At 33.9% G+C, this 26,744-nt stretch overlaps 8 protein-coding genes across 17 annotated transcripts; 3 read left to right on the top strand and 5 right to left on the bottom strand.

Annotated features, from left to right (window-relative positions):
* Positions 1–94: 94 nt before the first annotated feature.
* Positions 95–3,168, top strand: RASSF8 (ras association domain-containing protein 8). 3 transcript variants are annotated; one of them, XM_076418127.1, is made up of 10 exons: positions 95–230; positions 290–390; positions 463–573; positions 623–798; positions 859–1,147; positions 1,207–1,350; positions 1,405–1,521; positions 1,581–1,726; positions 1,791–1,965; positions 2,017–3,168. In XM_076418127.1, the coding sequence occupies exons 2-10, from the start codon at positions 319–321 to the stop codon at positions 2,242–2,244; spliced, it is 1,458 nt and encodes a 485-aa protein (XP_076274242.1). In that variant the 5' UTR covers positions 95–230; positions 290–318; the 3' UTR covers positions 2,245–3,168. The 3 variants fall into 3 exon arrangements, with proteins under 3 accessions (XP_076274242.1, XP_076274243.1, XP_076274244.1); XM_076418128.1 differs by having other exon boundaries at positions 1,581–1,720; XM_076418129.1 differs by having other exon boundaries at positions 862–1,147; positions 1,581–1,720.
* A 226-nt stretch (positions 3,169–3,394) lies between these two features.
* On the top strand, positions 3,395–7,067 carry Mulk (acylglycerol kinase-like protein Mulk). Of its 5 annotated transcripts, XM_076418134.1 has the most exons (8): positions 3,395–3,532; positions 3,588–3,653; positions 5,450–5,568; positions 5,624–5,970; positions 6,024–6,306; positions 6,364–6,483; positions 6,540–6,774; positions 6,834–7,067. In XM_076418134.1, the coding sequence occupies exons 3-8, from the start codon at positions 5,459–5,461 to the stop codon at positions 7,002–7,004; spliced, it is 1,266 nt and encodes a 421-aa protein (XP_076274249.1). In that variant the 5' UTR covers positions 3,395–3,532; positions 3,588–3,653; positions 5,450–5,458; the 3' UTR covers positions 7,005–7,067. The 5 variants fall into 5 exon arrangements, with proteins under 5 accessions (XP_076274249.1, XP_076274247.1, XP_076274251.1 ...); XM_076418132.1 differs by lacking the exon at positions 3,588–3,653 and having other exon boundaries at positions 3,426–3,563; XM_076418136.1 differs by lacking the exon at positions 3,588–3,653 and having other exon boundaries at positions 3,459–3,563; positions 5,481–5,568.
* On the bottom strand, positions 3,866–5,257 carry LOC143205082 (inhibitor of growth protein 1). 2 transcript variants are annotated; one of them, XM_076418150.1, is made up of 4 exons: positions 4,998–5,257; positions 4,740–4,955; positions 4,402–4,653; positions 3,866–4,335 (listed from the first exon to the last, which is right to left on the bottom strand). In XM_076418150.1, the coding sequence occupies exons 1-4, from the start codon at positions 5,131–5,133 to the stop codon at positions 4,016–4,018; spliced, it is 924 nt and encodes a 307-aa protein (XP_076274265.1). In that variant the 5' UTR covers positions 5,134–5,257; the 3' UTR covers positions 3,866–4,015. The 2 variants fall into 2 exon arrangements, with proteins under 2 accessions (XP_076274265.1, XP_076274266.1); XM_076418151.1 differs by having other exon boundaries at positions 4,740–4,943; positions 4,998–5,255.
* Positions 7,068–8,525: 1,458 nt separating the features above from the next.
* Hip14 (palmitoyltransferase Hip14) lies at positions 8,526–13,839 on the bottom strand. The gene is made up of 10 exons (XM_076418095.1): positions 13,610–13,839; positions 13,236–13,368; positions 12,992–13,176; positions 12,706–12,930; positions 12,459–12,626; positions 11,603–11,738; positions 11,323–11,549; positions 11,101–11,263; positions 10,789–11,042; positions 8,526–9,950 (listed from the first exon to the last, which is right to left on the bottom strand). The coding sequence occupies exons 1-10, from the start codon at positions 13,757–13,759 to the stop codon at positions 9,705–9,707; spliced, it is 1,887 nt and encodes a 628-aa protein (XP_076274210.1). The 5' UTR covers positions 13,760–13,839; the 3' UTR covers positions 8,526–9,704.
* A 360-nt stretch (positions 13,840–14,199) lies between these two features.
* Cyp40 (Cyclophilin 40) lies at positions 14,200–19,093 on the bottom strand. 2 transcript variants are annotated; one of them, XM_076418145.1, is made up of 7 exons: positions 18,933–19,093; positions 18,741–18,878; positions 16,819–16,925; positions 15,102–15,290; positions 14,816–15,042; positions 14,617–14,758; positions 14,200–14,562 (listed from the first exon to the last, which is right to left on the bottom strand). In XM_076418145.1, exons 1-7 carry the CDS (start codon positions 18,985–18,987, stop codon positions 14,335–14,337), a joined length of 1,086 nt encoding a protein of 361 aa, XP_076274260.1. In that variant the 5' UTR covers positions 18,988–19,093; the 3' UTR covers positions 14,200–14,334. The 2 variants fall into 2 exon arrangements, with proteins under 2 accessions (XP_076274260.1, XP_076274261.1); XM_076418146.1 differs by lacking the exon at positions 16,819–16,925 and having other exon boundaries at positions 18,933–19,075.
* A 184-nt stretch (positions 19,094–19,277) lies between these two features.
* Positions 19,278–20,771, top strand: LOC143205081 (thymidylate synthase). Of its 2 annotated transcripts, none has more exons than XM_076418148.1 (3): positions 19,278–19,407; positions 19,643–20,384; positions 20,445–20,771. In XM_076418148.1, the coding sequence occupies exons 1-3, from the start codon at positions 19,400–19,402 to the stop codon at positions 20,652–20,654; spliced, it is 960 nt and encodes a 319-aa protein (XP_076274263.1). In that variant the 5' UTR covers positions 19,278–19,399; the 3' UTR covers positions 20,655–20,771. The 2 variants fall into 2 exon arrangements, with proteins under 2 accessions (XP_076274263.1, XP_076274262.1); XM_076418147.1 differs by lacking the exon at positions 19,278–19,407 and adding an exon at positions 19,468–19,586.
* A 540-nt stretch (positions 20,772–21,311) lies between these two features.
* On the bottom strand, positions 21,312–23,161 carry LOC143204656 (uncharacterized). The gene is made up of 7 exons (XM_076417361.1): positions 23,129–23,161; positions 22,389–23,025; positions 22,068–22,274; positions 21,921–22,020; positions 21,758–21,856; positions 21,535–21,690; positions 21,312–21,477 (listed from the first exon to the last, which is right to left on the bottom strand). Exons 1-7 carry the CDS (start codon positions 23,145–23,147, stop codon positions 21,433–21,435), a joined length of 1,263 nt encoding a protein of 420 aa, XP_076273476.1. The 5' UTR covers positions 23,148–23,161; the 3' UTR covers positions 21,312–21,432.
* A 653-nt stretch (positions 23,162–23,814) lies between these two features.
* LOC143205355 (organic solute transporter subunit alpha) lies at positions 23,815–26,620 on the bottom strand. The gene is made up of 6 exons (XM_076418608.1): positions 26,424–26,620; positions 24,938–25,089; positions 24,591–24,829; positions 24,445–24,541; positions 24,102–24,357; positions 23,815–24,049 (listed from the first exon to the last, which is right to left on the bottom strand). The coding sequence occupies exons 1-6, from the start codon at positions 26,497–26,499 to the stop codon at positions 23,850–23,852; spliced, it is 1,020 nt and encodes a 339-aa protein (XP_076274723.1). The 5' UTR covers positions 26,500–26,620; the 3' UTR covers positions 23,815–23,849.
* Positions 26,621–26,744: the final 124 nt, after the last annotated feature.

Below are 26,744 nucleotides of genomic sequence, written 5' to 3' on the forward strand. Positions count from 1 at the left end.
AACCCAGCCCCATTTATTTCCAACAAATTTCAGTTTTCTTCTTCCTTTGGAAACTTCAGGCATTTACAAATGTTCATTGATTAAATAGACCAAGGTCTCGTTATTGTTAATGTTGTCAAATTTTGACGTCTTAAAGTTTCACATATTTTTTTATAAAAAAATGTTTTTTTATTAATTAAAATGTGCATATTGTAGCAAAAATGGAAGAACAACTCAAATGTAACGTTAAGGTTATCTAAAGTTCCCTAGCGTAGTTGTTCCTGGTATATTTTAACGATTATGTTTATAGATTGGCCTCAAATTTTAGTCTCCAAAGATATGGAGTTAAAGGTCTGGGTAGAGGGTATTCAGCGGATAGTTTGTGGAGTAACAGAATCTACAACTTGCCAGGTAACTAGATTCTAACTGGCCATAATAAAAATTACTTTAATGAGTAATTGTATAAGTTAATTGATCTTTTAGGATGTAGTGTTTGCATTAGCTCACGCCACAGGGAAATCTGGACGGTTTACGTTGATAGAACGATGGAGGAATAATGAGAGGCAGTTAGCTCCTCAAGAAAATCCCATGAAGGTGGGTTTTCAATATTATATTTTGGATATGATACAACATTATATTTTAGATCTTGTTAAAGTGGGGTGAATACTCTAATGATGTACAGTTTATTTTACAAAGAAGTGATAATAAATCAGGTCATTCAAATAACAGGCCAAAGCCTATAAATACTAGTAATGGGTTACCACAACTGTCACATTTTGATGTATTGCGTGAATCTCAAAATAAGAATTATCAAAATAGGTAGGTGGTACGGGCATTAACCTTAACTCTAACACTAATGGTACGTGGTATATTTTCCAGTAGCAGTAGTCATAATAATGGATCAGAAAATATAGGTGTTGTCAAAGGTGTACAGCAAGTAAAGACAGTGCATTTAGAAGTCAGAGAACAGTACTTAAATAATTCACCTCATAGTTCACCAAAAAAGAGTAGTTATTGCGGATCAGATTTTTCAGATAGGGTCCTGGACTCTCCTAGTCACCGTGTAGCTCCCCCATACAAGGACCCACCGGCCCCACCTCCATACAGGGACCCACCACCGCCTAGTTCAAATGTAAATCATGACAAGTTTAAGAAAAACAATTTTCAGGTAAGAGCTGCTCTAGACTTCACCAACGAACTAATTTAAAATCAATTTTCTCATCTAAGGACGTGAAAGCGCAGAAAGATTGGAACGAAAATAGAAACAAAGTTTCCGAAAATGGGATATGCAACGCGCAGTACAGGGAGCTGATTGCTCTGATCAATTTTCAGCGGGAGAAGTTGAGTAATCAGCAGGCGGATCTTACAAAGGTGAAACAAAAACGTTGTTTCATGGGCGGCTTGATCACAACTTAATTGTTTCAGTTCGACGCGGAGATAGGTTTTTGGGAGAGCAAAGAAAGAGAAAAGCAACTCCAGCTGGAGTTTCTGACGCAGGAAGTCCTGAAAATTTCCAATCTCAGTAAAACGAATCAAGATCAAGTATGCGAGCATGTACTCACCCATGGGAGTCATCACCTTATTTGAATATTTGTTTTTAGATTCAAGCCTTGACCTATGTGGAGGAGGAATGCGAAATCGTCAAACAGCAAGAAAAAACGCTAAAATCCGAACTCACCCTGCTGAGATCCAAGTTGGCGAATTGCGAAACGGAACTGTTACAATGCAAGAACAAAATTAGGTGCTGGTATAAAACAAATTGTCGCTGCGCGATAGTTTTTTGTTGTCACGGCCGTCTTTTCTGTTTTTAGGTTACTGATGGACGAGCTTCACATCGAACAGCGGATGAACAGTAAAAAATCCGAATCCCGGAAGCAAATCGAGCGAAGCCTGTTGTTGGAGCTCGAAAGGATCCAGAAGGACATTGAGTTGGCGAAACAGAGCTCCGAGATACATCATTTAACCGCGGAAACTTTGAAAAAAGAGGTAGCACGGCGTTCTTGAGTAAAAAACGGGTGTACTGATTGATTGTTACAGGTTGCCCAGTTGGAAACGGCCATAATCGAAAAGAAGAAACAGGTGGAGCAGTTAGTCAATGAAATGAAGGAGGCGAACCTGCAGAGTCTCAGTATAGCACCGCCCGAGGATATCAGGCAGATCCTGGAGGGTTCCAATAAAGGCAGCACCAGGAAGATGATAGGGTCGCCGAGGCAGCTGGAAAACGCCGTACCGACCAGCAAGAATCCCCATGGTGTCTGGGTATAGAGCACTGAAGGTCTTATCGATGTTGTAGTGAAAGATTAGAGTCGTTTTTTCATTGACTGCATACAAGTTTCGTAGCATTTATTTATATTCTTCACAGAGGAAAAATTAAAATTCCTCAAATGTATAGAAAGGCTGTTATAACGTTAATATATATAGATAGATATATTTCTCGTTTGTTTTAGAGTGAAAATTATTTTAAAGATTTGGGGAATTCTCTTTTTTCTAGCATATATATATACAAACACGTTGTCCTCGTCAAAATAATGTTAAAATTATCGAGTTTTCCGCGATTTGTGCAATATATACGATGGTGAGACCCCATTAAATTAATATCAATGTTAGTTAAAAATAATTTTTAAAACGTATTATATATATCTATCCAAGTAGATGTAGATGGGAAATTAGTGAGAAATCGAAGGCCTATCTTAGAATTTATCATTGGCTGGTACCGCATTGTTTTATTCCTACATATTTTATACTACAAATTCTATACGACTCGAGAGTCAGGGCAGTTACACCATTTTGATCTCACTTTTTTTATATATATATTTATATTCAAAATATATATAAATGGCAACTGTACCCATATTTATTCAATCCTTAAAATGGGTGGTGCTGTAGGATTTTGTTTTTTTTTCGGATAACGGATCAAAGAGAGCCGCGACGGCTTTTTTTTTCTCTCTTTTGAGTGAATAATTGACTGATAGTAGTTTACGTTAATGCCATACAATAAGTAACTTGTTTTAACTTTATTTATTGTTAGGTGAAAGGATTATTTAAAGTAGGATATGTTTTTTTATGTTTTATATAATTTTTATTTATGCACCATTTTATCGAAAAAAAATATGTATACTTAAGTTACACTGCCATATTAAGGATGTATTTGTCAATGCAAATTATATTTAAATATACCTGTTCACATTATTGTGTTTTTGTTTTATTACTATTAATCATCTTGTTACCTTTGATTTTTTTTTACTTGCCATTTGATGTTACTGTATTACAAACGATATCGTCATAAAATAATATATAACGGGTTTTTTGTTTGAACAATAATTTTTCTGAATTGAAATAAAGTACCGAACGTACTTAAGTTGGTAGTACTGCTTATGTCATTGATTAGAAATGTGGAAAATGATTTTTGTTTTGGGACAAAATAAGGGTGAAAGTGGCATGTTTTTGTAATTTATTGATTGATAGTTTTGGCGTCTTGATTGACAAAAATGGCGGAGCAAATAGGACCTAATTACTGGATTGAGTGTCAGATGGCTGGATATTAAAAGGAACAGTTTAGTGAGCCAAAGGGATTTTGCTAAATTGTGAGTTCAGTTGTAATGTTTTAGTTACTGAGACTGTTGTTTGTTTTTATCTTCTAACCTCAAAGCACGTTACTGTGAATCGATTTTAAGGTACGTTTCTGTCACTTACCTACTTATAAATGCAGAAAATAAAGAGATCATATAGAAAAACAACTTATCTTTATTTATTTACACCACGTATATAATTTTTAACGATTACAGGAAGTTGTATAATTTTTGTTATATGGGAACTAATTTGTAAAACTGGATTATTGATAATACAAAAATATATTGAACCAGAATTAAAATTTATCATCAAATTATAAACGCATCTAATGCATTAGACTCTCTTAGAGAGACTGTTATTGGTAAATAAAATACAGTGTGGTTTTACTAAAAACTTACGTTCAAGCCAGCATTATAAATATATAAGTGGGGAATTTAAAACCAAAACAAAAACAGAACAGGAATCATTATGTCTTTTCCTCCTTTTCTTTGTTATACTTTTGCAATTCCCTCAAGAATAGAGCCTTCGGTTTCATGATGTTGGGCCTGTCGCCACGACATTTCGGGCAGTACCATTTGCCTTTAGGCTTGGTGGTGAGCGTTACGCACGAAAAGTGGAACCATTCGATCGGACATAGGTCATTGTCGCACATGATCATTTCCCCAAAGGAAATCTGATCGCAGAGACAGTATGTTGGTTCATCTGGGTCGATAGCTTGCTCCTCTGGTGGAGGGGAATCTTCTTTCTGGGTTTGAATCTGTCGCGATTTACGTTTCTTCTTTTTACCTAATAAAAACAAAACAATATGTTAGTTGGTTGGTTATTAAAGAAAATTGTGCTTCTCACTCTTACCTGTACTGGTCTTTTTCTGTACCGATCCACTTGAACTAGTACCTGTCACTGGGGCCTGACTTCTCAAGGTATGCTCAGGGACCGTCAAGTCGTTCTGACTGACCTCGATCGCCGTGTAAGTGTCATTCCTTCCTCTCCTCGCCCTTTTGATTGGCCTTTCATTATTATTTGTTGAATTGTTATTACTTGTACTAATTACAGGAGTTTGAAGATCCTTGCTATCTGTTGTTGTGCTTTCATCCTTACCAAAATCTACGGTAACAATAGCCTTTTATGTAAATTTGAGCCAATTAACCAGCTTACAACATATGTGATGTTTGTAAATCAATGACACTTACCTAAATTTTTAAAGTCTTGATCTAATAACCTAGTCTTCATTTCAATCTTATCAGAAATGCTTTGGAGAAGACTCATTTTCTCGTCACCTAGTTCTTGGGCGGCTATTAAAGCTTGTTGCATCCTCTTAAAGATTTTATCTTTCTGTGCACTGTTGGCGCAGTTTTTAATATTCCTCTGTTGATTAGTTACCTCTCTCACACGGGCTACAATAAGACCTTCTTTAGGTATAATACGACATGTAATGATTAAGAACTTACCTAGGTAGTAAACATCCAGTTCTCGCATACGCGATATGAGACGTTGAAGTTCATCTGGGAAGTTTTCCACACAGTCCAAATAGTTCTCCACATATGTGGCCGAATATACCGCCTCTACATTAACCTGATTTAACATTTTTAAAAAGATAATGTATAAAAATACTTTTATTTTAACATAATTTTAAAAATTCAAATCACTGCACAAGAGAATTTTTATGAAAACAAAAAGGTTAGTTGTGACGTTTGCTTTTAAACCTCGACTAGTTGTGGCGTTTGTACAAATGACACAAGTTCACAATATTCTGTTGTGTCAAACTAATTTATAAAAAAAATTAAGAAGAAATTGACATTTAAGCAACATAACCAGGAAAAATAATGTTATCATTTGTATTCTTACTATGCCTTTAATAATTTAATATTAAATTACCTCTGTACTTTTGTTCCTATAAAAGTGAAATAAAATGGCATTCGTTTTAAAAACAGCCAAGACATTAAGGAATAATTGGAAGAAATCAACATTTTTTGCACTAGTTTTAACATGGGGTGGTTCATACACGAAGAATTATTTCGAGTAAGTACTTAGTTTTACATTGGTGGAACATTCATGTGAACCCCTTTAACATTAGCACTCAAAATTTGATGAGAGCATATTGTGAAAGAGCCGCCCGATTTGGGAATCAAACTATACCAGTCACAGAAAGCCCTCGAAGTATAACTGTAATTTTAAATCCAAACGCCAATAAACGGAAGGCACAAACCGAATTCGAGAAATATTGCGTTCCTTTACTATATCTGGCGGGAATTAGTGTGGAAATTGTAAAAACTGAGTCGGAAGGACATGCTAAGGATGTTGTTAATTCAATTAATGGCACAGAGGCAGTTGTTGTGGCAGGAGGTGATGGAACTTTATCAGAGGTTATTACAGGTTTACTAAGAAGGACAAATGAGAATGCCAATGGATTAGTGCCTTTAGGTGAATATTAGAATAACACAAAAAAATTTACAACTGTGTTAGTGATGTTTCAGGTGTATTACCACTGGGAAAAAACAACAGCATAGGTCAGTTTTTATTCCCAGGCAAATCAAAACTGGATAGAGTTAAGTCCTTGGCAGATGCTACTATGGCCATTGTGGAAGAAGCAACAAAACCTATGGATGTATTAAGAATAGAGATATTAAATGAAGACAAAAAACCAGTGTATGCAGTGTCGGGAATAAAATGGGGAGCATATAGAGATGCAGAGGTTAAAAAAGATAGTTACTGGTATTTTGGAGGCCTGAAAAAATATGTTACGTATTTATTTAATGGGTAAAAAATTCTTAATACATATTCCGGTCTGATTTTTATTACAATCTGATTGTTTAGTCTCAAAAGTAGTTTGTCATGGAATTGTCAAGCCGAGCTATATTATAGCCCACCCTGTCCAGGTTGTTCAAATTGTGTTCAAGTTCAAAGCTCATTATCGAGAAGCAAGTGGTTCCAAAGGTAAATCTTACTGAACTGAACAGTCCTTGTTCTACCAAAAAGTTTTTGTATTGAAGTTTTATGAAAGAAAACGAGACTGTTAAGAAATACCAGAAAGTCAACAATCCGCAGTGCGGTGAAAAAATCCAGAAGCAAATATCCACGACTGATTTAACGTTGTTTACCTCAAATGTTATCCCAAGCGGTATAGACGATATTCCAAAGATAAACTTATTCATTGGTCCTCCGGATGTTGATTACATAGAGTTCGTCAAACAGGGCTGGAACTATGAGAGGAACGGATCCAGAGAGGTAAGGGAGTGGATAAAGTGTTGTGCTACGAGGCTCATAACTTGGTTCGATATTCGTAGATCAAAGAGAACATTGAAGCTAGGACTATTGAAATCGACCCGAAAAATATTAACGGAAAACAGGCATGGTTTTCTATAGATAATGAGGCTTATGAGGCGAAACCCATCAAAGTTACCTTATTGCCGAAATTGTTGAAAATGTATTGTAAGAAGGAAGTTGTTTTGCATTAGGACTGTTTTTTGTAAATGTTATTATTGACCATTTAAAACAATAAACCTCGTTTTTATACATAAGTACACTGAATTTATTGACAACCATTCGAGAAAGAAATAATATATCTCAGATGTTCCTTTGTTTTTCAATCAAAATATCAAGATTAGGTAAAAAAGTGAACTTTGGTTGAAAAAAAGCATTGTAAATTTGTTGTAAAAAAAATATATGAATAATATACATATATATTTGCCTTAAATAAAACAGTTTCAAAAGAACAAACTATTCTTAAACATTTTGATATTTTTCTTTCTTTTTCCGTAAAAAACCTGGAAATACATATGCTGTGTTACGTACAAAACAAACACTTTTTTTTTAATGTATATCACAAGCAACCTACCTTTGCCCATTACCTAATTGAAATACTGGCCTTCGATATATTAATCTTATTCCTTTAGTATTGGAGATTAATATAAGATTTAACTATATCTTCTGATATTGATGAAAATTATTAGGAAAAAAATAAGAAAAGAAACTTTAATCTAGTCACAAGGACACGAACCCTATATTTAGCCTGTATTAAGACATTTTAGAAAGGACAAAATACTGTTTGGGATATAAAAAGATTTTGTTTCATTTATGTTCGAGGAATACCTTTCTTTTCTTTCATTTTGCCATAAAAAAAAACAAGGTAATTCAAACGGAAATTTACGTTAATAATTAATATGGACTATAATAATGATAAACACGCTATTAATAATTGTTAAATTTAACTTACTCCTAGCATCCAAATCCAAACTCTTTGGACTAAAACACCGTTCTTCAGATAACACTCGTTACAACAACTGATTTCTAATTTTTAACGTTAGTGAAAGGGTTTCAATACAAAGTAAAAATCACAATAAAAGTAATTCACTGAACACCTATAGGCCTTTCAAAAACGCCGACTCCTAACGACATTTTCGGATATTTGGCAGTGTTATTGCCATATATTAACCGTATCATAAACAAACAACAGGTGGCCTAAACATATAAAAAGCCTCCTTAGATCGCTACACTTTTGTGCAATAGAAATTACGCCGCCAAGGAGAGAGAGAAAATTAGACTTTTTACGATATTTCATATTATTCATCTCATTTTCTGTACAAAAAATTACTGATGTAATTAAATGACTGTGGAATTTGGAAAATAAAAACTAGTTTTCGTATATAAGTACACATAATTTATTGACTAGAATTAAAAAAAAACAAGCGATTGTTTATATATAATATTGGAAATATAAAGATAAACTTATGGTCTAAATTTGCTAATTACCTTTTACAACTTGTCAGAAAAAGACAAGCGAGTCCCAACAAGAAAATAATATGATGCACTTGATTATTAATTAAATAAAAGAGATGTGTGTTACCTATACATAATATTTTTTTCGGATCTATCTACATATAAAATATTTTGATATAAATGGATAATTTTATACCTATTAACATTGAAACCTTCATTTAATAATCATTAATCTTGGACTTCATAAAATAAAAACACGCTTTTATATATAAGTACACAGAATTTATTGACTAGAATTCAAAAGCGACTGTTCAAATATAACTCTGCATAATATAAAGTTATTCTTACGGTCTAAACTAAATTTAACAATTACTTCTTACAATATTCACATTGTTCCTAAATAGGTTTTACACGGAAAAAGCATAAATCAATTACGACAACTTCGAACAAGACACATCCAGTTACCTACGTTTATAATATATAATATCCGTTTCTTTCGACTACAATAGCGAGATTCAGTGAAAGAACGAATTCAAGTGATCTTTGGTTTAAAAGAAAAACAAAACAATGCAGGGGATTTAGATTTGGAAGCTATAGTTCAGAAGGGAAAAAATATTATTCAATATCATTTTAAAATATTTACACTTATTTACGATGAATACCCTCCTTTTTTTATCTTGTCAGAATGAAAAAACAAGTGAATCCAAACGCATAGCTACTCGATTATTGATAAAAAGAGGTGATATAATTTTGTTGGACTACCGCCTATCTACAAAATGGTGAATATAACCTTGATATTCATTAACGCGAAAAATAAGCTTAATTTTATAATGGTGAGTGATATATTCTGATATAGGTGATTAGTTTTATATCTATACAGATGCGTGGTCAATAAATAATTGATTTTAATGTTATTAGGGAACTACTAATGTATACTCTTGGAATGTTTCGAAATATCCAGTCTATAAGTTCACCAATTTACTACGGCTATCTGATCGCAGTTAAAGCTTAAGGTGCGAAACTATATCAGACTTGATCGTATATTTGTTTTTAGTATGATTTTAGAAGGAATTAGATTGAAAGAGTTAAGTATAGTTATAGTAAAGACAATTTCCAGTCACCCTATTAAAAAAAGAAACCCGCCGCTGATGTTAAAATCAGTCAGTTACTGTGTAGCACCCTGTCCAGGTGAGGTTATCCGCCAGTGAGGTCGAGAAATAATGATTCCCTTTAACTAAACATCACAGAGCTATCATAGGATTCCGAATATCGCTACGTTATTAAAACACCTGCGTTATCTGATATATTTCTACGGTTTTTTTGTGTGCTTAGTCGCAGAGAGCTTTGATGCGAAACTATATTTACCTATACATAAAGAACGGATCAACCTCTGACGAATTTCAAAAGCTCACACGTCTCCTAGGGACATACACCTTTTTTCATACGTACTGAAAGTTCTCTTTGTTACAGAGCAGCGGTTCTCGCTCGATGTTCTTGTCGAAATCAAAGCTGTTCAACCAGTCCTGCTGGTCGATCTTGACGCAGTTGGAGCAGGTGCACTCGAAGAACTCGAACGCGTTCTTCGACGGTCCCTTGGAGAAGGGGCTCTTGCCGCGGTTGGCGATGAAGTGGCCGTATCGGCTCTTGTTCATCCGCTCGTTCGTCGTCATCCCCAGGAAGATGATCTGGAAAGTAAGCGAAGTTAAATAAATCACATAAAAGTAAAAGCAGCCCACGTTTAAGAAAACTTTTTTTGGGTTTTGTATACGATGTAAATAGTTAATTTTGATTCAATCTCGCAGAGAAAATAGGGGTTTAACTCTATAGGAAATTTTGGAGAAATGTTACGCGACGTCCAATATCTAGATATCACTATACTTTGAACTTGTTGTTTTTTTAAATATTTTAAAGTCTCGTGGGCTCCGAATCACGATCTTCGACATTAAGCCTAGTGATTGGCGAGTGACCAACTTAGAGATCAGCCCAGAAGACATCCAGTTTTATCCAGTCTGGTTACTGGCGTGACTTGCCTAAGGACAATCACAAGCATTAATTTACGACCATGCCCTAGCAGGATTTAAACTTGAGACTATCGCAACAGTAAGAGGGCCGTCCTTTCGCCTTTACCACTGCGCCAACCAGCTATGTTTTTGGATTTGTTCCTCAACAGTGTTCTGATTGTCGTATATTAAGCTTCTTTGAGCGGTATATACGTTTCTCTTCCTCTGTGTGGTGGCCATTCAGTCACCAATAGAATTCAAACAGTGCTTTGAGTGGAACACTTATGTGCTTCTGATGGTTCTTAAAGCTATCACCATTTGTTCAAATAAGCTAGTGTAATTCTTCCACACCAAAAGTTTTTTTAAGTGTGATATTTTCTCCGACAAACCAAAAATTTTTCCCCAAAAAGGTTTCCCCAATAGCGATGTTGAAATAAAAAATACTTTAAACAAACATATTGTGTTTTAAACTCAAACGCGGAGTACTTTTCGGACACCTGTTAATAAATGAACAAAGTGTTACCTGATACAACTGGCAGAAGAGCAGTACAAACACCCAAATACCGTGGAAAGCGGCATTGGCAGACACCCAAGCCACCCAGCTATTACAGTGACTCAAGGCCATGATGGTACTCCAAAACCCTTTCTCTTCGTTTGCATTGAGAGCATTACACATGGGGTCGTTCTGCCAATATTTCACAGCGCCGTACAGCATCTGCATGCACATTATTACCAGACAGGCCAGGAAACCGATAAAATACTTGTGATTTTTCGCACCTGCAAGATACAGTCAAAAATAATTACCAACATAAATCTAAAAATCGGTCGTACTGACCTATACAGTTTGCAACCCAAGGACAATGATGATCGAACTTGGCGATACAATGGTTGCACACTGCGCAGTGTTTCGATCTCAACGGTCTCTTCACCAGGCACGTGGAACAGAAACTGGAAGGTTCAAAGCCGCTCGGACCTTTCTCGGCTAACTCTAAAATAGTCTGAAAGATCGAAGGACGCAATAATCTATCGCCAATCACGCGAACTAATGTGACATTACCCGGAACTGAAGTTTCTTATTGGTTTCGACGACACCCGCGTCTCCCAGCCAACTTTTAAGGAAATTGTACCACAGCACACTCGAACTTGAAACAAAAACTAGCGTGGTAAGCATACTAGTGAAGGGCATGATGTAAATAAACCAAGTAAAGTAGAACCACATCTTGGTAGACAGATAAATGCTGAGAGGTAACAGAGTCATGAGTCTATCGTCGTAAAGTTTTTGTCCTGAAAACCAACCCTTTCATCTCCCCATCCTTTCATCTATTCTCATCACTCACCTAAATAATGTATCACAATATACAAACAGACTAAAAGAAATATTTTAATTATTATCAACAAGTTTGTGCCCATAATAGCACCAGCAATATAAAAGGCAAAAAAAGGTGTTCCCACCATTCCCCACCATCTGATTCTCTGAAATAACATTTAGGATAAAGGTAAATATAATAATAAGTCGAATGAAAAAGTTATCCAAGTTTCTTAATTACATTTCAATTTGTACTTGCATTATTGTTGATAGGTAAACATCTCTATGAGTTTATCGAAACCATAGTTTGAGTTTAATATATGTTTTAGACTTTAAAAATGTTAAAATAAGTATACCTAATTTTAAATATAAATAATTTGGTGGAGGAGCCACACTGAAAATCCTCCGCCATTTTTTACAAAAATGTAGTGGCTAGAAGACTCATATTACCTTGAATTTTTTACCACTTACCCAAACCGTTAATTTGCCAGTGCCCAAATTAATTTTTTTTTAAATTTTTTGTAAGAAATCATAGTTTAAAAACCATTCGTATTAAGAACACAAATAAAATTTTGATCGCCTTTGGATAGCTTCAATTTTTCCGTTAACTATAATTCAAGTTCAATACAATTTCTGTTTGTTTTGGAAATGCATTTATAACCATTTAATATTAACAGATATAGTCAATTAAAAATATTATGAAATTGGTGGAGGAGCCATAATAATTTTTACAAAAATTTGGTAACTTCAGTACACAACATTATTACGCTATTTATGCTAAATTCTTAAGAAACTTCTCCTAGAACTCTCAGAACTTCGGTTAAAAACATGGATTACTTTTTCACCTACCCAATAAACATTGATGAATAATTTTATACAAAACTTACCTTATCTCTACCAAAAGCACCAAGGAAGCTCTTGGAATTCTGTTCATTAGCATGTTCCTTAATAAGTTCAGCTACTTTGGGACTGATCCAGATAGAACCAACTTGCGACTGTATCATCTGTAGTGGTGATTCGCCCTTGTTATTTGGTATATTTAAATTAGCCCTACCCTAAAACAAAACCTCCAATCAGAATCAGCCAACAACCATGATTTTATGAAATCTTTCTGTATTCATTGTCTTGACCTACTTGTAAGATAAGTGTTGATATTGCTGATGTATTTCTGGCAAGTATGGCCCAATGTAGAGCAGTGTTCCCTTGACTGAATTCAGCCAGGTTGGGGTTGGCTCCCAAGGTGAGTAATAGCCGAGTAGGATCAAGACTGCATATTTTCCATACAGCCCACATTAATGGGGTCATTCCTGTTCTATCTGTAAGGTCTGGGCTAACACCTCTTGCAACAAAGTATGCTACCTACAAATATTAATTTCTAAATAAGTATCAATCAAATCAACAACTTTCTAGTATAACTTACCAAAGCTGTATGTCCAAACTGAGCTGCCAAATGAATACATGAACAACCTTCAGCATCTCTTAAAGTGGGATCAGCACCAACATTCATTAGTATTACACATGCCTCAAGATGCCCTTGTCTAGTAGCCCAATGTAATGGAGTGGCATGCAGCTCCCCACCTATAGCATCTACTGTAGCACCTTTATCTATAAAATAAATGAAACAAAACTGCTTATGTATTTATTTAATAATCTTAACACAATACCTATAAGAAACTTCATTATTTCTTTACGGTTATTAATAGCAGCCCAATGAAGTAACGTAACAGTTTCACTATCCTTTTGATTCACATCATATCCAGCATCAATCAGTTCCTTTACCCTGGCAAAAGCGCCATACTAAAATAAAATTGTTTCCTATTAGATAAGGAATTGCACTTATGTGTCTAAATAAATATCCATACACTTAAGGAGATATACATATTTTCAATTATACTTATTATCAAAACCATCAATACCTACATTGTGACATCATTTTGATTTCATATGAAGATTATTTAGAGCCCATTACTCGGCTTTTAAATATTGAAATGGTAATGATAATAGTTAATGATACCTGTAAAAGGTGAATATTGTTTACCTGGGTAGCTTTAACAATATCAAAGCCACTGTAGTCATGTTCAATCGCTGGTACATGAGGCTCCTTCGATATTAAACTCTGGCAATCCTTGTCGGTCTCCACGCAACCACCGGCGCTAGCTGCGGCTGCCCCGCAGGCGTTTTGATACATTTTATACCGCTATATTTTTTATATTTGTTTACAAAATGTCTGAGTCAAAATTATAAATCAGGAAGGTTACATTTAAATGTCAGATTTTAACATACAGACCTTGGTTTCGAGATTAAGATCAACTTGCGATAACAAAAATACTAATTAGTTAAGAAATAAAAGAAGAAAATGACAGTTTATAGATTGATCGGTTTTTATAGTGTTGAGCGTGATCGAATTATTTAAATAATCGATTTTATTCAAGTTTATGCAACACAAATTACAAGCTATTATTTCATAACTATAGAATATTTTAATTTTAATTTGTTGAAATGTTTTTTTCTCTAGTTTAAAATCAACATATTAGCCTAAATAAAGTTATAATCGATAGATTCCATAATCCAACGACATTACATTTTTGTACAGGCATTAAAAACCTCGAGTAGTTAACAAAAGACCACTTTCAAAAATAAGAATTATTTTTAATAACATTATGTAGGTGCTTAACAACACGGTACATATAAGTAACACAAAACAAGAACACACTATAACTGAAAGGAAACAAAATTAAAAGCAATTGTTATAATAAGGTCCCATCACTTAAATATTTTAAAGGCATTCAGACAAAACTGTTTCTCCTTCACGCTGTAAATTTGCCTTCTGGTCTTGATTATATCAAATAGACTTTTAATATGTTTGTCCTGCGGATGGATTTTGTAGGCTTTCTTTAAATCATTCAGAGCACTATCATATTCCTTCAAGCCAAGTTTTGCCTTGGCTCTTCTGTAGTAGGCTTTGCCATAGTTTGGATTTGCTTTTAAAATCTGTAATGAATAACAGTGTTGCCAGAGTGAGAGGCTGTTTAGAAATAGTTTTACCTCATTGCAATGCTCCAGGGCCTCCTTGTTTTTATTTATATTCAAACGGGTGGCAGTTAAGTTTAAAAGTAGAAGATGTTTCAGTGTGACAAAATCCGCTTGTTGTTTCTTTTTGTGATTGGTGGTATACCAATCTAAGTATCTAGAGGATGTTTTTATAACAGTTACGAGACCACGACTCCTGAAGATGCTTAGTTACCTTAAAGCCTTTTTATATTTCTTTTCTGATTCTAGAAATTGACCTTTTTGATAGAAAAAATTCCCTGACAAATTGATATTGTTAACCATGATTTTAATCTCGGGCTCGCTGACTTCGTTGTCTAAATCGCTGGGCCACGGGGGATATACGTCGGGGGTACCGTCGTTCTCATTGATGTTCCATGGTTCGCCGGGCTTAAATTCTCCACAGTTTTCAATAATTATACTCTACAAACGAAGATAGTGTAATGCCAAGGAAATACATCTTTTAATAGCATTGTTTATACTTTAAGCGGTATGTCGTTTTGTCTGGGTATATCCGACATCTCCACAATGATATCCAATCCTTTAACGACCTCACCAATAACAACATTGGTATTATCTAAGTGATAACAGGGAACTGTTGTGATGTAAAACTGAGAGGAATTTCTGTTGGGACCGTTGTTTATTACTCCGACCAAACCTGGTTTTTCATGCTAAAGGAAAGAGCCTTTACATCACGTTTGTTTAATAGAATAACCATACGTTAATTTTACTAAAAATTGACCTGATAACAATTTAGGTGACTGGCTGAATTATATTCGTTAAGTATCGGATAAATTCGTCTTCCTACATGAAGATACTTAAATGTCAGGTAAATAAAAAAAAACTATTGTAAGTCAACGAGAATAGTTCAATAATTTTCTTTGGATAACTGGTATATTCGTATACTTTCAGGTAATTAAATCAATTACACTCAAAGCAAACGAAAGTACTCGAATAACTTTCGCTAAATATCGGGTAAATTCATATAACAAAAAATAGCGTATAAATTCGTATTCAATTCACTAAAATAATATTACTGTAACAAGTCAACGAAAATATTGGAAAGGTATTCTATGAGAATCGGATCTATTCAAGTTACTTTTTTATTAGTAATTTAAGATAACGAAATGACACTAATGTCTTTCGTTAAGTATCGGGTATAGTCATATATTACATTTATATTCTATAATATTCCATGAAAACGAAAGTTCACGAATGTATTCCTTAAGCCTATTATGAATAAAAAAATAAATTTTTAAATATGAAGTCTACGAAAGGACAAGAATGACTTTCGTTAAGTATCGGGAAAATTCGTATTTTATTGACAATAAATTTTACATAAAAGCTAACAAAACTATCTTTACTACATATACTGAAAGAAACCAGATGTTTATGTCAATTTTATTACATTTCATATTAAAGAAAAACTCGAATAACCTTTATGAAGTATCGGATAAACTAGTATATAAAACTAAAAAATTATTCTAATCAATGACATTTCAGGGAAAACTTTCGAGTGACGTTTATGTCGGTTAAATTCGTATTTACTTTACAAAATTCATTTTAATACATTAAATCAATGAAAATACTCGAATGTATTTCGTTAAGCATGGGGTATATTGCTTTTTTTCTTTTTACAAACCAAGTTTCCTTATAGAGTAATAAATTCATGTATATGACATGATGTTTTTATTACAAACTAAGCCAACGAGAACTCTCTAATGATTTTCGGGTAAATTCGTATTTTGTTAGCTCATAATCTTCATAAATTAAGTCCACGAAAGTGCTTGAATGACTTTCGTAAAGTATCGGGTAAATTCGTGTTCTAACAAAAATAAAAATTTACATTAAATTAAAATCCTAAAACAAATAAAAACATAAAAAAATGTAATGATGTTTTTTTTCGATAATTTTCTTTAAACATCGAGTAAATTCGTATTTTGCCCATAAATTATTTCATTATCTTACAATTCAATGAAAATTTTCGAAGGATTTCGTTAATTTTCGGTTAACTACGTGATTGGTTTGTCGAGAAATTTGAAATATACGATTTCTTACCTATTTTGGAAGTTTAGATCTTTAAGAATTATGTCCTAAGGGCATTTTTCAATACGTAAACTTCCCTAAATTTTAGTTGTTGGTTGTTTTATTTGGCAATTAGTATAATTAACGTACGTCTGTCGATGAATTCGTGGATACCTTTATAATAAAGTTTTCGCTCTCGAAATACTGGCCGTATATGCTTTCGCCACTAGTTCCGTTGTTATTGATGATATCGCCTCCTTGTATCATGCACTGTGAAATTACTGAAAAGGTATAAAGACGTTAATTGTTCAACACCTTCCAAACTGTCAAGTGACAATAGCGTAAGGTTATTGCAAAATTCCAGTTCAACGAAAATGTTCTGCAGCTGTAACGAAAATTTCTGTAATAACGCGCCCCAGGAACAATGCAAATGTTGTTGCGTTAAGTCGAATAATGTTAAGGGAAAGTTCGGGGTGGCCTACTTGGTCGATACACCTAACAGGAAGTGCGATCCATGCGGTTGGGAGGTTGAATTCAACGACACGCCGTCCCAAGTCGATTATAACTGCACCAGAATGATGAAATGGGTCACCTGTCCCCCGCTGGGCGGCTGCCCGAACAACTCGACGAAAATATGTTGCTGTTCCGAGACTGCGGGTGAATTTTTAAGCAGTCAAGACACGATCTGCACCTGTAAACCGAAAATAAAGTACGAAAAGGCTCACTGTTGTTGCGCCAAGCCGGAGGAAACGGCGTGCTCATGCGGGAACAAGAAACAACACTGTCACAAATCCAACAAACCAAAATGCAACTGCTGCAAGGCCTCTGAGGGTCAAAAGAAATATTTTGAGTCTATAAAAAAATGTAAAGGTTGCTGTTGTTGCAAATCTCCCCCAAAGGAAACCGGCTGCTGCATGAAAAAAGATAAGACACACTGTTGCGTATGCAAGCATAAATCACAAAGCCCCCAGAGATGTTGTGGGGGCAGTGACTCGGATTCCTTCGAATCCAGTTGCGATAATTTAAAAAACGGCAAGAGAGGTTGCTGCTGTGAATGCGGCAGTCCATCCGATCGTAAAGCAAAAAAAAAGAACGGCGTAAAAAACCAACCGAGCAAAAGTAAGGATAGCAAAAAGGCGAACGAGACACAGACGTCAAAAAACTTGGATAGCTCCAACCGCCAAGAAGAAAAACCAAAATTCATCGACCGAACACCATATACAATAACCGACAATCCAATCACCAAAAAAGAACCGGACAAAAATCGAGCAGAGACTCCACGACCAGAAGATATTTCACCGACATTCAAAGAGATCAAATCTATGCTGGAGAAATCGCCGATTTTAAATCAGACCAATGTAAAACCAGTTCCCCCAAAGCAAAGTAACATTAACCCTGTTACTCTAAAACAGACTAATGTTACCCCTAAGCCCTCTGCAAAAGTTGAGGAACCGCTAATTTTAAATCAACCCGATGTTACACCCATGCCATCTAAACAACCAACAGAACCTCCAACAGCTATTAAGAATGAACCACCAATCTTAGAAGAAACGCCTGTAATAAATGAGACTGACATTAAAACTGAATTCTCACCAAAATTGGTTGAATCACCTACTTTAAATAAGATGAAATCTACTCCATCCAAGACTGAACAAGAAATGCCCATTCTAAATGAAAAAGAAATCAAAAACATTGATTATAATGATGAAAACAAAGATGTGCCTAGAATTCTTAGCCAACCAGAAGGTAATAAACAAAACATAGAGGAAATCCTATAATTCCAAGCAAATCACTAACTTCAGAAAATAAAAATATAACCCCAAAACCAACATTGCTGCAAAAAATAAAACGAAAGCATAAACAAGAATCGGATTTATTAAGGAAAAAGGAGGAAAATAAGCCAGAAATAATCATGCCAATTGAGGAACCCAAGAAACCAATTAAAAAATTAAAGAAAAAAGAATTACTGTCTCAAATTAAGAAGAAACATAAAAAAGAACGAGAAGCGGCATCACCTAAAATACCTTAAAACTTTCGAAACTGATATTCATTTTGTGTTGTACGTAAACAATAAATATTCCATCCATTAGACTTACCTTTATGGATTCTTGTGCCTTTATAATACAGAGGTTTATGCATCCTCCCCACGCCCCTTTCCCCCGTACAAAGGGCCCGAAAATTTTCTGCTGATTTTGGCACAACATCGGTATATAGTTTGATAACAACCCTACCAGCTTAAAATAATTGTACAAAAAATGACTGAAAACTTCTAATGACAAAAGACATACCTCTAACTTTATTAAACCTAAAATCTAAATAAACGTAAACATTCTCAGTTCCCATTAATACAATATTAGAATGCCTCAACTTAATAACTTAAATAAAAACCATTAACCAAATTCCGGATCATTAGAAACTGACATATAACCTTAAAATTCCATACAAAATTGACATTTTAATGTTCGATCTGTGGCTAAAGGTATGTTAATATAAATATTAATATAATTCGTTTCTTAATTATTATCTATATTAATAATTTGGAATGAAAAAAATGCTTCTTGTTGATAGAAATTTGGAATTAACTGAAGTCACATTGCATTAATTGAATACGTCATAATTTATGTTTTACCGGCATTTTTTAGAAAATAAGGCGCGTAAACTGACAGTTCTTTTCATTTTTCTTGTTTGTAAAATTTTAAGCGAAAGCGAATTTGAACAAATAATAAATCAGTATAACTAACGTTATACTATTAAAATGTCTTGGTAAGTGACCTTTTATCTAAAATATTTCCCAAATATACGAATTCCTTATCGCGAAAAATGTGCATTTGCAAGATTGATTGCATTTTTGTTAATTTCATCGGCATTATAATATTGCTTGTTAACATGATAGTTATTCCAATGCGGTTGTTTAACTTTACGAATAATTATTACCGCTTCTAGTTAGTAACAAATAATATTAATATATTTTCCTCTATATTATTACTTTGTTTTACAGTAAAATATCGACAGCTGTTAAATCAGAGCTTAATGGCATTAATGGTCATCAAGATGCCCCAAAAACAGTTACTAAAGAATGTTCAGATCATGAGGAGTGCCAGTACTTAAATCATATTCAGAAGATTTTAGATAAAGGTTCCAAAAGATCTGACAGAACCGGAGTTGGGACCTATTCGATTTTTGGCGCCCAAATGCGCTACTCCCTCAGGAATAACATTTTCCCATTACTGACAACGAAGAGGGTGTTCTGGAGGGGTGTTGTTGAGGAACTGCTGTGGTTTATTAGAGGAAGCACAAATGCTCTTGAACTGAAAGACAAGAATGTTCATATCTGGGATGCAAACAGTACAAGAGAATTTTTAGACTCTGTAGGACTTAAAGACAGAGAGGAAGGAGATCTGGGTCCAGTGTATGGATTTCAGTGGAGACATTTTGGTGCTGAATACAAGAACATGCATGCCGATTACAGAAATAAGGGCATAGATCAGTTGGCTCATATAATAAATATGATCAAGACGAAACCTACAGATAGGAGGATGATAATGTGTTCCTGGAATCCTATCGATATTCCGGAGATGGCTTTGCCCCCTTGTCATTGCCTGGTGCAATTCTATGTGGAAGATGGGGAATTATCTTGTCAGCTGTATCAAAGATCTGCAGATATGGGTCTGGGTGTGCCTTTTAATATAGCTAGTTATGCATTATTAACTTACATGATTGCTCATGTTACAAATCTCAAGGTAAAAATTACACTAAACATACATTTTATTATATCTTCGTACATTTTTTAAAATTTTCAGCCTGGTGAATTCATTCACACACTAGGTGATAGTCATGTGTACTTGAATCATGTGGATGCTTTAAAAGAACAGTTGCAAAGGACACCACGTCCTTTTCCAACACTAAATATCAAAAGGAAGGTGGAGAGCATAGAAGATTTTCAATTTGACGATTTTGAGCTCATTGGTTACAAGCCTTACCCAAAACTAAGCATGCCTATGGCTGTGTAAATTTCTTGTATTTTACTGTAATATATTAATCCATTTATGTATCTCATCACTCCAAATATTTATCTAATGAAGGATATTGTGTTAATCCATATTATTATAGTAGTCTGTATGATTCTCTATTGTTTTTTTATTACTGACAATATTTGGAAACCTTGACTCAAGGCAATCTTGATGAAATATTCATTGAATAAGTATAATACTTCCTTAATTTTAGATACGTTATTTTATTGTTTTTTTAACAGTTTTATCTGTTATTGGCAAAAAAATTTTAATTTTTTGAAAGTAATAAAATCACTTTTGAGTAAAAAATTAATGATCTTTTACTATATTTTTACGATACCCCAGTGTTATGAAAACTTGCTCGGCTATTATATCGTTCGTAATTGTTATTAAAGAAAATTTCCATCAAATATAGTGATTTAATCTTTTATTTTCTCGATTTTTTGCCTCCGAGACCACCAAGGTTATTATTTTAAAACAATAATTTCATTATTCTACAACTTATTTTAATTTCCGCTTTTGTTCCTTTATTTTCTTTAATATTACATGTTCCTTTATTAATTTTGTAATTAAATTTATAGTCAATTTACAAACTAAATATTACCGGCAACCAGTTATACAATGTTTTTATGGTACAGATGTATTAAAACTATTCACTACTTGCACATTATTTATTTACTATGCCGAACAACTAATTATGGAATTATACAAATATTGCAACTATCAATTTACTTTTATTGTGTGTGTTTAAAATAAGCAAAACAGGACTGTTCGTTATTTATCTCATTATTATGCAAACATAGGAATAAAGAGCTTTAAATATCTAAAAATCGAACAGATATATCAAAAATGACGAGTAAAAAAATTAGGATTACTTTACTTGAAATAATGAGGTTACTTTAACAACACCCATTGGACCAATAGTCATCACCAGGGGCTTCTGAGACCTCATGCATACCATTTGCATCATCTTAGATATTTTGGTGGAATAAGAATACCAATCACTCGCAAATATGCTCGCTGCTATATTTTCACTCTATTATAGAGAAGAGAATATTCCAATTATAATTATATATATAACGAACCATTCGAATCAGACCTACTTGAACGCTTATTTCATGAGCACTATTATAGACAAGCATCAGCTGAGTGCTGAGCGTTATAAAATAGGAAAAGACTGTAATTCGTTTGATAGTTGGTAACTAAAATGCATATTGAAACTGATATCGATTTTCAAGTTTTAAACATTTGGAGTATTAAACAAACCTCTAGTATTTGATATACGACCAACGACAGTTGAAAAGACGATATCACGAAGTTTATGAGCATAAACAGTTTTATGGATTCATTAAGATTCTCAACATAGCTAAAAAATAATCTATTAGGTATTAACTAAGACGGTTTATATATTACCGTATTATATTTAAGTGTTCTTCCACCATCTTTTTAATGAGGATCATCTGAGACTGCTCTTCATTTAAAGAATATCGTTTTTCAAATTTCTTCGAGTATGTCTTGAAATTAACGAAGAAATGTTGCAGTATCTTAATTTGAGATGTAGCGAATGTTATTAGAGTAATAAAGAACGCTCCACAATAGACAATATAAGAGTATCCATAACTACAAGGGAATAATTACGGTCTTGTATCAAATAAAAATGGGATATTATAAAATGGCGAAGGAGCCGCGCATTCGCCATTTTCTGTAAAAATGTAATTCTTATGACATACTCACAAACAACCTGTAAACTGAATGATATATGCGGCCCAGTAATAACGATTGGGATCAAAAGGAAACCAATTGTATACGATGAAATGGTGATATTTAACACCAGTGATGTTGTCGTATCCAATTGGATTGATATAGTTGCTTATTACTGGCGTGATGAAGTACATGGAAATGCCTGTCGATCCCATGATTACGTAAAAATAAACGAGTTTTCTGGTGTAATATCCATTATCCTTATAAATCTTTATTAGTTGGTCATTGCCACTGCTGAATATCTGTTCTTCCTTGTGTGCTATGTGCTTGATTAGTTTTTTATACGTCAGAGACTTAAATATTAGAACCTGAAATAATCTAGTATTAAATTTATTTGCGATATTAAAGTTAATATTATTAGGACGGGCCTTATACGCATTGCTGACGTATTCAACAACAATTCCTAAGCTTGAAGCAGTCGTCAGATAATTGTCACTCCAAGTCTGTATGGCCATAACAGCTCCACTGATATCAAACAAGATGTAGTAAATAAAAGTCAAGCAGAAGTAGGTCTTATAAAGAGTCTTCTTTCTGCCACCTCTTTCGATAGGCCATATCCCCAGCAACAACAAACATTTTCGAACAAAACTCAGATGAAAATGATCATGATCTGCACATAAAAAAGTCATAATTAATTTTGTATAAATTTTGACCAACAAAATATCCAACAAACAACAGAAATATTCGAGAACCGGTATTAATTTATCGTTTACCATCAAAATTTTCTTCCATAGCTTTCTTCTTCACTGCTCCGAATCAAATACGATTATCTGCGCTAACAAAAATGTATACAAGCCTACTTTGTAATTATTTTCCATGGATTTATCATTTTTAATACATTTTTATATAGATAAATTACAGAAATAATTAGATATTATTTACTTTTACTTGTACGATATATATTATGACTTATTACGGAACTCTTTTGATGTTCACTTTTATCCCCTACAAGATAAATTACAAAGTCTCTAGTTAATCCAAATGAATACTTCATTAAAATCTAAAAAAGGATCTGTTATTAGAGGAATGAAGGTCCGTAGAAAATTACTACTCATAAATACTAAATTAGGATTATACGAAATATATTAGATCATATATTTATAATGCTGAGTTAAAGTTAGTTGAGTGCTAAAGTTGCATTGTATGTTCGAGGTAATTGCAGTTTGTTTCAGATTAATTAATACATAATGGCGAAGGTGCAGTCTCCTTCGCCATTTCAACATAAAATTGAAATGATATAACGATTAATAAAAACTCATATGAAAACATCAGAAGCTTGGTTATCATAAATTGGTTCACTATTAATTAATTAATACACAATGGTGAAAGCGCTAACGAAGAAATGGCGAAGGATCCGCCTCCTTCACCATTTCAACATAAACTTGAAATAATACAACGATTAACTAAGTATACTTTATTTATAAATAAAAAATCTCATATGGAAACATCACAGGCTTGGTTATCATAACCTAGTTCACTTCTCTTGATATCCTCCATCGGCTTAATTCCGATATTCTCTATGTTCGCTATAAACTGAGGCTTCTTGACAGTTTTTGGGATTTCCTGTTTGTATTCGTTCCTGGATAATATAGCGAGGAAGAACATTTCGATCAGCAACAGCATGTTGTGGATAACTGTAACGAATTGCAATGGTTTATGCGGCACTGAAGGAAGAATAGATCTTACGGTTGGCGTACGTCATCTGAGTCATCGGTGGATCACAGGGCAGGACGTTGGTCCATACGAAAATCTTCGTAATCAGGGCCTGTAACTTGGAGAATATCAAGACCAAACGATAAATGCGAAACTTCTGTAGAATGGAAAAGTCCTCCTCCAGAACGCATCCAAACAATTCAACGGTCATGAACATACCCCATAATCCCAAAATGATAGAAATCACCAGGATTACTTGGGTATAGGAATAAACTGACTGATAGAGAACCTGCAATGTGCTTATTAATAGTAACAAACCAGTTACCAGTAGTTACGTTATGCCGAGGTATTATTTCAATAAATACTATATACCAACCTTGTTTTCCGACCAAACAACTAAAAGACTGATATAAATAAAAGACTGAACAATGGGTAGCTGAAGAATCAAAGCCCTTAAGAATATAAGAGCTTTTCTAAAAATACATACTTAAGAAAATGGCTACGTCATATTTCTCAATTTACCTAGTGGTATCAAATTTGGGCACCAACGAAAAACAAGGCCAACAGCAGCAAGGTCCTGTTTTAACACTCAATTCAAAGTTCTCCAATTTATTTAGTAAGGCCTTATGACCTCCACCATAACCTACATACAAGCAGTACAACTGGTACAATCCGCTTGTGAACGTTATTTGAATTAGAGCTTCTGATATCACCTGAGCTCTTGGGACAACAATGACCAAAAGGCTGCCCCAACATGTCACCTATAAATTACAAATATCCCCACTTACATCAGTCAAAACTCATTAACTCGAAGTCGAGGACGTGAATGATTATTTCTTGACCACACCTCGTATAATTGTGATATTTACCGGGTACACAGCAGTTACGAAAATCGTGTGAGCTTTTACTTTCAATGATGAGTAACGTACTACATAGCGGACGGTGTCAATAAAAACAAATAAGACGCTGAAAAACAACAATAATCCAACGCACAGCGCCACAACAGCGTATATGTTCGTCTCTGAAATATAAAAAGTCGAATTAGTAGAACCATAGGTGCATTTATACGTAGGATATTTTGCGCTGATGATATAAGACGTGAAAGTTTCGTTAAGCGAAGTGGCATTTTCTTTAGATTCTATGAAATAACGCACAATATCAGGCGTATATGGTTAATTATGCATATAATATCTAACAATATGGACTAAATATTAATAAATCAATGAGATTTTTCATTTTATCAGACTTTATTTAACCAGAATACTAAAATAAATTACTGAGAGACACTTATTTAAATCTTGACATGCCTTTTCCGGATTATTGCCGGTATTACAGTTATTTTTTTCTTATATCGGATGTTTTCAATTATACTAATATTTGTTTTGACAAGATCTTTAAATATTGCATCAATGTGTCGATAAAGCAGGTGTTTTTTTTATCGATTCTTGTTGTAGCTTTAAATACATTTCTAAATAGTTATTGTCAAGTAGGCGTTTAATTTTTGACATATTTTAAATAGATTTTGCGGGTATTGTCGAGATTTTTTCTCCAATGCAACAGGATACATAGCAAATACCTTTATTGTTGGTGTTTCTAAGAATATGAACCGTTACTTTTACGTATATTTTGGAATTTGGTGATATTAAGTAAATGATTAATACAAATTAACTATTAAAACCTTGACTATTGTGTCTTCTAACCTTGAAGGATTTATATTATTTGCTTTATTATAACGATTAAACCCTTTCATTGCATTAGATGTGAAATAGACGCCGACATTTTGCAACCTTACAACGTTATCTTAACAACGTCTTCGAAATGTAGTATCAGCCGACCAGTAGTAGGAAATTTTATCGCATATTATGTAAATAAATAGTTTTATCTAAGGTTTTGTTAATTTATCATCGGTGTCTATTAAACGTTAGAAAACATATTCGATAATTGTAAATAAATGCGCGTGAATATATCGATTCGCGTATAAACCACTCGATTTCCTAGCAAAATTATGATCATCGAGTTTGTTGATGTTAATAATCTGAAATAATTAAAAACGATTCAAGTGGAAATCTTATTTTTAAGTAATTTATTGAACGCTGACTTTATTTCTCGAACGTCTAGTGACTTGCAATTCATCGAATCGTTATTAATTTGACGTTTTTTGGAATTTTTCTGGAAAAAAAATAAAGAAATATTTCTTGACTATTTCTGCCTGTTGGCTTTCGTCGAGTTGGCTTGGGCTTTAGTTTGACGTTTATGATTCATGAATGATATTTGAACGAGTAACTGAAGATTCTAATGTTTTTCAAAGACGTATAAGTTAGATTATTACAGAACCTTTTTCATTGAATTTTTTACCTCCTAAATACGTTGATACTGATGGATAATTAAAAGGATCGCATTGGGCAATGCTCTGAGCCTCATCATCCATCATGGAACCACTTTAAACGCACCGAAAAGTCCTATCAACAATGCATACTTGTCACTTGTTACCACCATTTACTCACACTGGAAGGAAAGTGAAACAGAACTGTTTTATCGCACCAATACGTTAAACCCCTTCTTTGGGAACAAACGTCGGAGTTGATGGTGGGATTTTCGCTCTAATCTATTTATATTGTAACATAAGCGTTGTTTATCTTTATTGCCTTTTGGTCCTCTAGCATGTACCACATTAGT

Source organism: Rhynchophorus ferrugineus, unplaced genomic scaffold (genome assembly GCF_030347505.1).
Source record: "Rhynchophorus ferrugineus isolate W39M unplaced genomic scaffold, kcgeb_rfMv2 rfM11, whole genome shotgun sequence".
Taxonomy (NCBI): Eukaryota; Metazoa; Arthropoda; class Insecta; order Coleoptera; family Curculionidae; genus Rhynchophorus; species Rhynchophorus ferrugineus.

Bases quoted from the DNA above. Each gene is read 5' to 3' on its own strand.
- Hip14 (XM_076418095.1), bottom strand. From the start codon at position 13,759: ATGTATCAAAACGCCTGCGGGGCAGCCGCAGCTAGCGCCGGTGGTTGC. The intron at 12,627-12,705 runs GTAGGTCAAGAC...GTTTTGTTTTAG, and splicing joins TATCAACACTTATCTTACAA to GGTAGGGCTAATTTAAATAT. The intron at 11,739-12,458 runs GTAAGTTTTGTA...ATGTTATTTCAG, and splicing joins GTGCTTTTGGTAGAGATAAG to AGAATCAGATGGTGGGGAAT.
- LOC143205081 (XM_076418147.1), top strand. From the start codon at position 19,531: ATGATAGTTATTCCAATGCGGTTGTTTAACTTTACGAATAATTATTAC. The intron at 19,587-19,642 runs GTTAGTAACAAA...TTTGTTTTACAG, and splicing joins AATAATTATTACCGCTTCTA to TAAAATATCGACAGCTGTTA. The intron at 20,385-20,444 runs GTAAAAATTACA...TAAAATTTTCAG, and splicing joins CTCATGTTACAAATCTCAAG to CCTGGTGAATTCATTCACAC.
- LOC143205082 (XM_076418150.1), bottom strand. From the start codon at position 5,133: ATGTTAAATCAGGTTAATGTAGAGGCGGTATATTCGGCCACATATGTG. The intron at 4,956-4,997 runs GTAAGTTCTTAA...TACCTAAAGAAG, and splicing joins ACTGGATGTTTACTACCTAG to GTCTTATTGTAGCCCGTGTG. The intron at 4,336-4,401 runs GTAAGAGTGAGA...TGTTTTTATTAG, and splicing joins ACAGAAAAAGACCAGTACAG to GTAAAAAGAAGAAACGTAAA.
- LOC143204656 (XM_076417361.1), bottom strand. The intron at 22,021-22,067 runs GTAATATATAAA...ATTATTTTTTAG, and splicing joins GAACACTTAAATATAATACG to CTATGTTGAGAATCTTAATG. The intron at 21,478-21,534 runs GTAAAGTAATCC...TTCGATTTTTAG, and splicing joins AAGTAACCTCATTATTTCAA to ATATTTAAAGCTCTTTATTC.
- LOC143205355 (XM_076418608.1), bottom strand. From the start codon at position 26,499: ATGATGGATGATGAGGCTCAGAGCATTGCCCAATGCGATCCTTTTAAT. The intron at 25,090-26,423 runs GTAAAAAATTCA...TTTATATTTCAG, and splicing joins AGTATCAACGTATTTAGGAG to AGACGAACATATACGCTGTT. The intron at 24,542-24,590 runs GTAAATTGAGAA...ATGTATTTTTAG, and splicing joins CCCAAATTTGATACCACTAG to AAAAGCTCTTATATTCTTAA.
- Mulk (XM_076418134.1), top strand. From the start codon at position 5,459: ATGGCATTCGTTTTAAAAACAGCCAAGACATTAAGGAATAATTGGAAG. The intron at 6,307-6,363 runs GTAAAAAATTCT...CTGATTGTTTAG, and splicing joins GTTACGTATTTATTTAATGG to TCTCAAAAGTAGTTTGTCAT. The intron at 6,484-6,539 runs GTAAATCTTACT...TTTGTATTGAAG, and splicing joins AGAAGCAAGTGGTTCCAAAG to TTTTATGAAAGAAAACGAGA.
- Cyp40 (XM_076418145.1), bottom strand. From the start codon at position 18,987: ATGGGAACTGAGAATGTTTACGTTTATTTAGATTTTAGGTTTAATAAA. The intron at 15,291-16,818 runs GTATCCACGAAT...TCTTTCCTTTAG, and splicing joins GCGAAAACTTTATTATAAAG to CATGAAAAACCAGGTTTGGT. The intron at 15,043-15,101 runs GTATAAACAATG...CTTCGTTTGTAG, and splicing joins AAAACGACATACCGCTTAAA to AGTATAATTATTGAAAACTG.
- RASSF8 (XM_076418127.1), top strand. From the start codon at position 319: ATGGAGTTAAAGGTCTGGGTAGAGGGTATTCAGCGGATAGTTTGTGGA. The intron at 799-858 runs GTAGGTGGTACG...TATATTTTCCAG, and splicing joins AATAAGAATTATCAAAATAG to TAGCAGTAGTCATAATAATG. The intron at 1,727-1,790 runs GTATAAAACAAA...TTCTGTTTTTAG, and splicing joins AAGAACAAAATTAGGTGCTG to GTTACTGATGGACGAGCTTC.